This window comes from Dromaius novaehollandiae, chromosome 19 (assembly GCF_036370855.1).
Source record: "Dromaius novaehollandiae isolate bDroNov1 chromosome 19, bDroNov1.hap1, whole genome shotgun sequence".
In the NCBI taxonomy this organism is placed as follows: Eukaryota; Metazoa; Chordata; class Aves; order Casuariiformes; family Dromaiidae; genus Dromaius; species Dromaius novaehollandiae.
Window position 1 is genome coordinate 1,096,175 of NC_088116.1, and position 12,402 is coordinate 1,108,576.

At 43.4% G+C, this 12,402-nt stretch overlaps 1 protein-coding gene across 1 annotated transcript; it reads left to right on the top strand.

Annotated features, from left to right (window-relative positions):
• Positions 1 to 730: 730 nt before the first annotated feature.
• On the top strand, positions 731 to 12,027 carry LOC112987608 (tapasin-related protein-like). Its single transcript, XM_064523010.1, has 10 exons — positions 731 to 779; positions 1,113 to 1,275; positions 3,054 to 3,278; positions 4,037 to 4,306; positions 6,379 to 6,720; positions 6,875 to 7,201; positions 7,993 to 8,076; positions 8,363 to 8,379; positions 8,482 to 8,522; positions 10,953 to 12,027. The coding sequence occupies exons 2-9, from the start codon at positions 1,230 to 1,232 to the stop codon at positions 8,494 to 8,496; spliced, it is 1,326 nt and encodes a 441-aa protein (XP_064379080.1). The 5' UTR covers positions 731 to 779; positions 1,113 to 1,229; the 3' UTR covers positions 8,497 to 8,522; positions 10,953 to 12,027.
• The last annotated feature ends 375 nt before the right edge of the window (positions 12,028 to 12,402 follow it).

A 12,402-nucleotide genomic window follows, 5' to 3' on the forward strand; every position in this document is an offset into this window, starting at 1 on the left:
GTTCTTGTAGAAAACATTCTCAGCTGTAACACAGACAATAACATGCCTGACCTTGTCTCTAGGTCCTTTGAGGCTACCTCAAATGCATCAGCAGTGACCAGAAAACAGTGAGATGACAGAGTTTCTGGACTCTCCCCCACCCATCTGAGTTCAGTTGTGAGGTGCCAGCTGACTTCAATATTCTTATGAGTTTCAGGTGAACACATACAAGGTAACGAGGCACCTCTGAAAATGACCACTGCTTGTACTCGCAGCAGTGCCATGGCACGTGGATCATCTGTACTAGCAGATCCAAAGGGTATCTATCTTTTATGATTAAAGATAAAACCTTACCTGCTTAAGAACTACTTGCTGGTTTGGCTCAATTATGAAACAGAATATTTAATGTCCTGATTACTGGACAAACGTATCAAGTTTTCTAACCAATAAAAGTTGAATTATAGAAAAAAGTTGTTTTATTGTGTACACTATTGCCACTGAAAAGAGGGAAGAAAATCCAGAAAATTTCCCTGTACAAAAGGTATCAGATTCTTAGGAAAGCTCGTTAACAGTGCAAAGGTCTTCACTAGCTCCATAGGTTTGGAGCTTGTTTTCAGTATGTGAAGAATGGTTTGAACGGAGTATTTAGTATCAGTTCTTGCAATCTGCAGTGTAGAGAATGTTCAAGTTGCTTATCCCAATCCTGAGCATAGTTTTACATCTTTTTCCAGACCACTTAAAGACACTGAATGTCAGTAGGCCAAACATTTCCTGGGCTTGCTTTATAAATACTTCAGCAGGTAAGGAGGCTTACAATTAGTTTTTACAGACAGCAGTTGCAAAATCCTTCTGCATGCAGGCAAACAGGATGACAGTTTAAGTTCTCACGTGATTAATATTCAGTTTGCTGGTTGAGACAAAAGAAAGCCTCTGCTTTTTTTAGCTGCAGAGGTGCAAAGGAGATTGTACTGTTAGCAATATTAGTGCTGCACAAAAATCAGAAGGCCCTGTGAAATGTAGCAATATATTTGTATTATGCAGCTGCTGTCTTTTTATACCTTGTAGTGGGGCAGATTACATGATGTGAAACAGTTAATGCTAATAAAAAGCTTAACTCCCCTTTGCCTTGCAAGTCCCGCCCTAGTGATTCGGCAGCAGCCTGGGGGTAAAGTGAAAGCGAAAATGAGACTGAAGTACAGAGCAGGAAGAGGCTGTGCAGGGGGCACCTTTCCAAATCCAGCAGCTCCACTATGAATTACAGGACATGTTTAATAGCTGGCTGTTTTCTGTGCATTGGTATGTACCACTTACTATCTTGCCTTAGCAAAGGGGAACGCATTGGTGCACCAGGCACTCGTGGGTTTCTGGTTCACTGCTAGCGCAAGCTATAAAACTGAGGTCTTCCTTGATGAGACTATGAAAACAGTATCTTCTGAGCCAAATATCAGACAGGATGTTTCAGGAGTGACTGATTTCTTGCATTTTTCCCTCACACTTATTCAGCTTGAAACATGTTCATTCGGGAGTGGGAAATAATGGAGACCTTGTAAAATGTTTCAAGTGGGCTTCAAACTGACTAAAAAAGTCTTGACTTTTTCAGAACTGAAATGAACCCCAAAGTCTTTTCATGAGAGTAACTCAGTTTTGCTACTATTTAGCATGGACTACACAAAATAAAGCTGGCTCAGTTTCAGAAATTGCATTTGATAAAAGTGAGTCCAGCCTCTGCTTTGCCTAAGAAACTTAAAATGGAGCATGTTACACTGAAAAGTGTGGTGCTTATGCACTTTGGAGGGGAGGGTAAACACGTTTGCCTTCAGTGCACAGTGTCTGCAGCAGAGCCAGGGACAGTTGCCTTTTTGTTGCTCAAATTGAGTATGTAAAATAGGGCAGATCTTGGTTTTGCATTAATCTTGTAAAATGGCCCTCTCTCCTCCTCTTTCCCCCAGATAATTTAACAGCCATTCCATGGCAGAACACATGAGGTTTCTCACTATCATTCTCTGGCAGGTTTCCCATTCCTAATTGCACTGTCTGCTTCTATGCTTTCTAGACTAGAAAATGGTTCTAGTTATATACAGCTCCTGCTGCTAAGTTGAATGCCATAGCAATATTCACACATTCCTCTTCCCTGCTTCCTCAAACAGCTCACCATGAAAAATCTGTACTAATATAGAAACACCTATAAATTGACATTCTTGTACTATTATCCTTCAGGCTGTATTTAGCCTCTGTTCTCAAACTCTATAGAAAAATACTGTCCTTACACAAAAGAGATTCAAGAAATGGACAATACATTTTCTGTAGCTGGGAAGTCATTTGAAAATGCAGAGTACTTTTTTTGCTGTTCCTTACAGAGGCAGGAAGGTAACTTCTGCACTAGAAGTGTTGCCATGTTTCAGAGCCCTTCATATCACTCGTCCAGGTGAGGGAAGGCACAGCTGCCAGGTCAGCTGAGTAGCTAACTGCCTAAGTCTAACTCCAGCACTCAGTGCAGGCATCAGTAATTCCCACATAACCCCCTCCAGCTCCCCCATTTGCTTCTTGAGGAACTTGCAGGGTTTTTAAATCAGCCTGACCTTTAATGTTTTCCTCCTCTTTGCCACCAGCTTGCACAGTAAGTTATGTGGCTTTGCTGGATCTCCGTGTAATAATCCCTAAACTTCAGAGGATGACACTTTCAAAGAACAGTGTTACCTGTCTATAGAGAACACCTTAAGACAGTGCTCAAGCATCTAGAGGCCTCCAGCAAGATACAATGCTTCACTCTGAGCAATTTTTTTCTGCTTTGCTTTTCAGATCATTATTCTTCCCTTTCAACTCTTGTTCAGCTTTTGTCTTTTAAATATGTTCCATTTTAAGAATTACTAAAAGGAAAGTATTTGAGTATGATGCTAAAGGCAAAAAAGAACATTCTTGAACATAACCAAAATGCTGTGGACTAAATGGATTCCTAACATGCATAGGGGACTGGCTTCACAATTTGCCCCCTACTAGTAAGCTAAACTTTGATAAGCTTTTAAGACCAGCAGTGACATTTTAAAATTTGTGTGTGCACGGCCATTGCCTTTCAGGAATTGCAAGGAATTTGAATGGAATTGCTACAGCAGGTTCAAGTTTCAGGAAAAGCAGGCAGCTTTCCTGCGTGTTCGAGACGAGCAAAATCATCCCTCTGTCAAAAGAGATCGAGACTATTAGGCTGAATGTCAGGCTCCTGCTGAGTGGAACTGAATCAAAAGAGGCACAGAGATCTCACTCAGAAAATCTACAAGAGAATATCCCCTCATTTTTTGTAGAAGGTGAGTTATTTGCTCAAGTCCAGTGGGCAAGTTTGGCTCCTGATTGATGTGACACCACAGGCACCTTGAGCAAACAAGAGCCAACATCCTGCAAGGGGGAAAGCTATCATACTTGGCGCATCCTCAGACTGCTCACTACTGATAGCACTCAAAGCGCTGGGGAATAGCAGAGGTCCCTCTCCAGTCCTTTTTGCCATGAGGTAAGGGTGGTATCAGTTTCAGTGCCCAAGCTGAGGTGATGTCTGTTGCATCCTGGTTAACTGCAGGATTCAGAAAATATATTTGCCTTCTGGAGCATTTTTTTTGCCCTTACGTTTACTTTGGGAACTAAAGGTACAGAAAAATCAGCATCTCAAAACTCAGTGCCTGGCCAGATTTCAAATTCCTCTGAAGATTTGTCCTTGCACTTGAGAACATTGCCCTGTGATAGTCTGAGTCACACACAGCTTCCAGATTTCTCCCCTATTAGACACTGAATAAAACAGGAGTCAGGTACCACCTTCTTTCAACCCAAATCCTCAGACCCTGTGTCATTCAGTCAGCTGGATGCTGCACCTTGCATAAGTCAGAATGGCACATCTTAACTCAGAGAGGAACTTACTCCCTTTTGGGAAACTCCTACAGTAAGAGACAGGCCATATTAAGTACAGAGCAGGACTGTAGGATTGCATGAGGAGCTGTGCCTAGGCAGTGGACTGGTTTTGCTGTATGTTAAGATTAACTGGGGTTATAATAAGTCCATGTGTATTCTTTCATAGAGTCCTCAGTGGATATTCTTCAGCATGCAAATGAGGATATCAATGCACTCAACTGTAGGATCAGCACATACTTTACAGCTAACACTCAGATCATCTGGCCTGGGAAAGAAATCAGAGCCAGCAGTTTGGACTCTTGGTTCATCTGCACCATAAAACACACAGCTGAAAAATTCGCAACTACAGCCTTTCTTGTGCAAACCCGCCAAGAAAATGAGAACCACAATCAAGGACAGCTTTCTCAGGGAATTGCAGAGCAATCGCATGTTTCAGGTAACATTCAGTAATGAGGTAATAGCTTGTGTTTCCATATAATCCCCCCCCAGAGAGTTTTACACTCTATTATAATTGCAGCTGCCAAGGGCATTGCAACTGCAGTCCAAGAAGTTTGGTGAATAACCAGTGTGATGTTTCAGTTGTATCCCATGAAACTTCATATGTGAGACATTTTTCAGAAGGTTGTCTGCCTTCCCCTCTCCGTCTGTGCCAGAATGTTAAGAACTCCTATAGTAGTTTTACACATTGCAACAGTTGTTACTTCCTTCACATTCCCAGGTTGTAGATTACTGTGATTATGGATCTCAGTTTATTTTTAAAAAGCCTCATGAGTTTACAGATAGCTCAAACTTTCTAACATACTGTAAGCTAAACTGCTTCTATTGAAAAACATATGTTCTCCCTTATGTTGAAGATTATGCCTACTTTACAGAAACAAGTAACTTCAAAGCAGCTTCTCAAATGCATAATTGTTTTCTATTTATAAGCTTCCATACCATCATCCCTAAAAGCCCTAACAACAGGTACTTAAACCAAAGCTTTAATATATCCACATACATTAAGACTTGCATTAGTTTTTCATCACAAAGAATGCTTAGTATTTGTATTGAAAATAAGCTCTGCAGCATAAGCTACTATTTTAAGGTTAGAGAGGAGTTTCAGGCAAAGAAACTGAAAGAAGCTGATTAGCTGACATGCTCAAAAGGACACTAAGTCAATGTCAGAACAAGAGAAATCACTCCCAATTTCTGACTCCAAACCACAAACTCACATATCACTTAACACCCCCAACCTACCAGAATCTCTTGTTATTTGGCAGAAAGATACACACCTGCAGTGCTTTAGAAATAGCATGAGCAGGGCTCTGAGGTCAGGCACGCAAGGGTGTGACCACACTGCTGCTGTGGCAAGGACCAGGTCCCCAGGGTAAGCTGGGAGCCCCCTCACTCCCATGGGGCTGCGAGCAGCCTCCCCCTCCCCGGTAACTCCTTCCATCACCAGGACCACTGCTGGATTTAGAGCAAGAACAGCACCGCAGCCACAAGAGTAGGTAGTCAGCAGCAGCGTTCAACACCACACATTGTCAGAGAGAGCTGCAAAGCATATCACAGGCACGTACAAACTCACTCTGCCTATGTTTCAGCCTTTCATAGTCTCCCATTTCCCTTGGGCCTGCATCAACACCCCTCCCCCCCTTATAAAAGCTGGATTTAAATTATTACTCACCACAATAGCAGGCACTTCACTACAACTGGAGAGCCCTCACTACATCCAAGAGGATAAAATGTGGCAGAATCCCAGCCTGGAAATCACAACATCCAGAGAAGGCAAGCCCTTCCCAGCACTCTTCTCCAGGCAGCATAACCAGCTTTGCTCTGCTCACCCATCCTTGTTATAGCCTACTCAGTGGGTTAATTAGGCCATTCAGCTGGCTTTGATTGGCCACCCAAACTGTTCGAATACTCTTTATTCTTCCCAGCTGGTGGCTGCCCTGTAGCTTATGGTGAGATCACACATAGTCCTCTGTGCACATTCCCCCTGTAGCTTTTAGGGTCACAGTGACTTACTAAAGCAACAGTCAGTGTGAAGGGAAAGAAACGCTGCTTCATTAAATCTTCTACTACAATTAAGAATTATGGAGGAATTATTGCATCTATTATTCTGTCACATAAAATGAGACAAGAACAAAGATTAATATAACTGGCCCAAGAACAGAAGAAAAGTGCTATAAAAAGGCTTTAGGGAATTAGACTGTGTCCTTCCTTACAGGGCCAGCAGGGTGACAGCCCCTCATCCAAACTTGTAATTTCCTATGGCTTTGCAGAACACGGGAAGGTCTTGTGGCCTGCAAGCTGTGAGGCAGGGGTTCATCGTTTGCACCAAGCACTGAAATAAGTCATAGGCAAATTAGCAACTGAATCACTTTTTTGCTTTGAAGCAGATCATAATGTTCATGGTCTGTAGTACAGATTCAGTTCACTAGATGGCAACTTGTACTCGTTTGTATTCTTCTGCCTTTGCATGACTGTCCAAAATCCATCAGTCATACTATGGCTTTTGTCTCACAGCTGTGTTCCTGGTGCACACAAGACCACTTGTAGTCAAGTCAGCCTTGTCTAAGGATGTCTTATTTGATTGTGCCTTCTCCATCGACCACCAAGCAGATGTGACCATCCAATGGCTATTTCGTCGGAAAGGGGGGCACAAGAAACTCATATTCACTTACAGTGGATCCAGCAAGCAGGTGGAACACACAACTGACCGAGCTGAGATGTTCCTAGAGGAAATCTCCAAGGGAAATGCTTCTCTGTTACTCAGAAACGTGGGAATGAGAGATGAAGGAACATACTCTTGCTCAGTGTCAGTGTCTTCTCTTACTGGGGAACAGACAATCCAGCTACAAATAGAAGGTAATAGGATGGGCTTTGGGGTTTTTTTGTATTTAAGTATGATGGGAAATGCTCAAAAAAATGGCATATAAAATCTTACTTAGTTTTGTTCAGTGGTGGGAATAGACTTTACGAGTTAAGAGATATAGCACTGTAATAAATTTTCACTCACCAGAAAAACCCACAGTGATCGTCAATGTTGACTCCCTGTCCCTGGTGGAAGGAGAGCAGCACAAGCTGGTCTGCGATATCAGAAACTATTACCCGCTTGACGCCCAGGCTCAGTGGCTCCGAGAGCTGAAGGGGTCCAGGAAGGTCCCTGATGTGGTGAAGAACGTTCTCTCGAGCAGCCACAGACAGAGCAGCAACGGGACATACAGCTTCTCCCGATACTTCCTGCTCACGGCCTCCCTGGAGGACAACGGGCACACGTACACGTGCCGGGTCGACCATCAGAGTCTGCAGTCCCCCATCAGGAGAAGCGTGATTGTGAAAGTGAGAGGTACACCATTCACCTGAGGAAATTTGTTGTTCCCTGCACACTTTACCCATGGGAGAGCTGGTAGGGGAACTTTCCACTGATCTTTCCCCCTTCTCAGTCTTTCCTCTCTCACTGCTGTCTCCTCCCCCCCAAAAAAACCCCAATTTCCAGTGAAATATTCCTGCACATATTCAGTTTTGTTCATCAGACTGTCTGTCATCTTGATGAAAAACAAGAAAATAGACTCTTGATCCAAAGTTAAATAAAAGAGGCAAACTGTAGTTTTTGACCAAAATGTCCATTCATCAGGGAAGTCGGTTCCCAGGCAGATCTGCCCCATAATTAACATTCTTTTTCATAAGGAAGAGCAGTGTCTCTTTTGAACTGTCTAACAGATGCCCTTGGCAAACCATATAGAATTCCCACAACAAAACACATTTGAAATGTGTTTTTCTTTTTGTCTTGGGCAACCTAGGAGGTAATCTTTATAGAGAAGGTTGAATGAAGACATCATTTCAGTCATCAAATATCAGTGGAAACCTTGGGCCGTGACATTTGGGATAAATCAGAATTCGGCTTCTAATTCAGTTGGCTCAGTGAACTCTGATAAAATGTCTTGCAGTGCTACTGTGGTTACAAGATTATTGAGTATCAGCTGGGGTTTGTTCATATTTTATCCCTTTGCATTAGAATTTTATGATGTACTACTGCAGTATGTCTTGCCCATGAGTACGGATAACAACTTGTACCAGGCATCAGACATCATAGACTTTATTTGTCTCTACCATTGTTTTCTTTTTGTTTATGGGCAGAAGGTACCTCCATCATCTGGCTGCTTCTTCTCCTCCTTGGCCTCACTGTGTGCCTCACTGTGATGCTATGCTACCTTCACAAAGGTAAAATAAATTCAGGTGTACAAAAGTCCAGGCTCAGGCTTTAGGAAGGAAGGGAAACTGTGGGTGGTGGTATTTTTGTGCCATCCATTTGAGATGCGCCTCAGAGCCTCAGGCAGGATAAATTAACAGAGCTGCTCTGAAATCTGTAGAGCTGTCCCCATGTTTGGTAGCTGAGGCTCTTCCCCAAGGCCCAGTGTAGCTGAACTGTATTATTAGTGCTGGGACGTGGAACCTGTGGTTCGTCCTTTCATTCACACTCTTTTTCTTTTTTTTTTTTCTGCCCTAGTGAGGAGCACTGCTAAGGTAGGTGTGTTTTGTGTTTTCCCTTTTCTATCTGAAACACGTATGACCTTTATGTGCTTTCCATTTTACTCTTTGCTAATGCCTTTCTGTTTTACCCTTCAGCCCAAGCCTTATTAGCCTGCAGGACCTTTAGTTCCAGACAGGTAAGGAGCAAAGCTGCTGGGGCAATGTGGAGGTGAGGCTTTCTCAAGCACTCAGCAAAGCCTGATGCTCTCCAATGGCAGCTGAAGGCTGTTTGCTGGCAGGAGCAGAATTATACAAGCACAGAGCACTCTGCACCTTGTATTGTTAGCGGAATTGCTCTGTTCCAGCAGGCAAATGGTTGGGATTTTCCCCAGCCCTGCATCACTATGAGCAAGTCACCTATCTTCTCAGGGCCCTGTGACACCTAAGGAAAAGAATATTTACTTGCATTTCTAAGCTGTAGTAAGCTTTCACTCCAAAACTGGTTTGAAAGTGCTCTCCACTTTAAGTTCTTTCCACTTATTCCTGAAAAGAAGTAGCAGAAATATTTGCTTGTCCTGTTATACTTCAGTTTGCTGGTAGAATCAGATGATTCTGCATGTGTTTCACAAACTAGATTTGTTTATGGTACTGATGGTATATACTAATGTAGGCACCATGCATAAGAGGTGTTTCATGGCCAGGCTTCTATTTGTAAGGGCCCTGCAGTATTGCATCATTGTCCTTTAAAAGTCTTAGCTAAGGGAGTCTTCAGAGGCTGAAAGCAACCTGTGTCTAAAGAGCACACAAAAATGGCTGCATGCCAAGTCTGGGAGATAGGATGGAAAAAACACTGTCTGCCACAGGAACTGCAGTGGCAGTTGCAGTCAGACAAGATCACCTAGCCTGAACTGGATCATACAGGAGTTTAACAAACCTTCTGCCTGCAAGGTTCACGCTATGAAGTCTCAGATGGCTTCAGAATTATCAGGACTTCAGTTTGATGCCTTGTCAAAACTACACAATCCTGGAACAAGGATTGCTGGAACAAGCGGGAGGAGAGCAGTTGAGACAACATTTTTTCTGGCGATGGTGGTTACCATGGCAGTGGGCTTTGGGCTCTCAGATGCAACAAACATGTAAAGCAGGGAAGAGAAGACAGTAAAAATAAGCATTCATGCAGTGTAGGACGAGATGAAGACTTGAGCTACAGCTCTTTATGCCATCCAGTCTTGCTTCAGCCTTTTTCTTCTGAAACCTCTTTCCCTGTGGTAGTTATTGTCCTCTTGCCCGAGCACGTAACACTAACAACGTCACTGAGCATATCCCGGGAGCAGTGTCCTGTTGTGGTAGCCAGCAAGAGACCTCTTTGGGCTAGCCATTGTGCATTGTCCTTGGCCGAAAATAGTCTAAGAGCGGAAGGAAGGGAATTTTATCCCCAGCTGACACATAGAAAATGTTGAAGGTTGCACTCGTGAGCCCAAGGCCAGAGGTGGAATTGAACCTTCACTCCTGCATTTCGGTGGGCAGCAGGGTGGTGTGGCCCGGCTTCACGGGCGGCCGGACAACGGCTGCCTGTAGCTGCTTTACCCTGGAAGAGCTCCTTCTCCACATTTGTGTAGCTGTCTAGACTCCCTCGGATGTCTCATCCAGGCTCTTGGTCTCCCTTTCTTATGCAGACAAGTTTGGCAATTAACTGATGTCTTTGCACTGTCATGCAAATTGCTCAGTTTCCAGAATTTAAATACTGGTAGGAGGGAACAAAAAAAAATCACTCAGTCTGAGCAGATCTTTTGAAAGAAGCAAATTGTCATGAAAAATGTAATTTCCTTCAATTTTTTCAATAACATGCTCAGATTTTTAGGATGTTTTCCTATCAAAACCAAGCCTCACGGCAGCACACTGGGAGGGGTGTGTGTGTGTGTGTGTGTGTGTGTGTGTGTGTGTGTGTGTGTGTGTTCCTCATAGTTTCTGAACCAGTTAGCTAGTTCTGACAATGGGATACAACTTTCAGATAAAGTGAAGTTTCTGCAAGGTCATTTGTTTTCAATAGCTAGCCATGTGGAGGAAGAACGCCTTAGCAAGGGAGAGGACACAGCATGAGCGCAGGTGTTACTGCACAGCACACAGCTGACATGGGGTCGGGGAGAAAAAAAATGGGAAAACACATGCAGGACAGGGAGAACCTTTAATAGATTTCCTTCTTACAGGGAAGGTTTTAGTGAATGCTGTATTGTCCCAGAAACCAAAATCAATCAACCACAAAACACAAATTTGTTCATTTTAATTTTTTTTTCTTCCCTTTTATTCTGTTATACTTGAGGTTAAAAAGGGGAAAGATTGGCTTTCTAACTGAAGGAGGAAAAACAAGCCATGAAGCCACATGTCTTATGTGTTTATTATGATCCATTGCAACAATCCAAAAAAAAAGTATCAATGAAAAGCTCGAGACAGGAGAAATATCTCCAGCATATTAAAAAAAAAAAAAAACTTTTCTGCCTGCAAATACCAATTATAGTAAAATCAGTCACTAGCTGTGTGTATATACAACAGGATTGATGGTTTTCCTGTTCCCAGCCCTTTATAAAGTACTTGCTTATGTTTCAATTTGGTTTTGCTGTTCCCCTCAGGAAAAAGAAATCCAGGACGGATAGTGGAAAGAAGTGACTTCATCTTGGACTAGATTCACTTTGTTTCAGCCAGAGATGGGATTTGGCCAAACGCAGATTCTGATTCAGTGCTGTCTCATAATCTTCTTCTGGGCAAGCGGAGAATCTGGATTTGGTAAAACATCCTGCAGGTTTCGCAGCTGGGAATAACGACACAAAGTTTCAGAGGAATGCACAGCTGGACCCAGTGGATTCTGCATGCAGGTTTTAGATTAGATGAACTGTGTTGGTTTACACTGCTTTTTTAAATGAGGCAGCAGATGCTTTGGGGGTATTTTGCACATACTCATTTCTTGTTTCTACACAGTGACAGGTTTCAGCAGTATAATCAGAGCTAACATCACTTTGTCTACGCTGGTATAGTTAAGGCTGTATAATGCATGTAGACAAAACCATCAGGGAGTCTGGCCTGCAATCATGGAGTGCCCTATTGCCCTGCCCTATACTTCAGGTAGTCACTTCTGCCAGCGTGCACTGGCTATTCCAGCTTTTACTGGCGAGCTTTTTCGTGTGTGCATCATGCTGGTGAAGCTGTGTGACCCGCAGCACGGTTCAGTGACCAGGGTGGCATTTTTTTAAATGACAGGTGGTGCACAACCATCGTCTTTCTAAACATCCTAGATTTAAATGCCACAAAATCAGGTACCACGGCAGCCAGTTTGTTACGCAGAGCACGCCCAGGTAGCATCCCACCAGCTGCAGCACGGAGAGCAACCAGAGCCTCCCTGGTTCAGGCCCCGGATGGTTTAGGGTCTAGACACCTAGAAATTTGCCTCTTGCTGCAAGCCACCGAATGGCCACCACTGAAATCGGCTGAGGACGAGAGATTTTGAGGGGCGAAGATGGGGGTTGGACTGCGTTTGGCTGTTTGGTTGCTCTTGCAGTAGAGTGGAGTTGACGCTCAGAAGCGATGAGAGACTTTTATCATTTTGTACCAAAGTAAATAAGATGTGCGTGTTGGTTTCTTTAACTTTTGTCACAGGCAAAGTGGGGAGCTGTAAGAATAATTTTTACAATAAAGATTCATTAAGAGGAAGTGAAATTTCCAGGTTGTGTTCTCCATGCCCCGTGAGCGCCTCCGTGGGCCTCATTACAAAATGTTAAAAAAGAACAAAAAAAGCACACATTGGCTAATAGTTTTGTTCTGCATTCAGACTGAGCCGTGGGGAAAATTTCCCAGACTGTCTGCCTCCACACAATAACAGCTTTTTTCTTAGCGTACCAGGAGGAAGAGGCCTGCGAAACTGCAGGGATTTGAAAAGGCGCCTAAGGAGCGCAAGAGAAAATCCAATTTCACAGCTAGCTCAGAGGACATCCATAAGACAGCCGCAGTGCCAAAGACTGACGGCACGGGGTAAACTAAGCTGTTTTGGGCAGACTGCGTTGCTGCCTGTTTATTTTCTTTGCCACA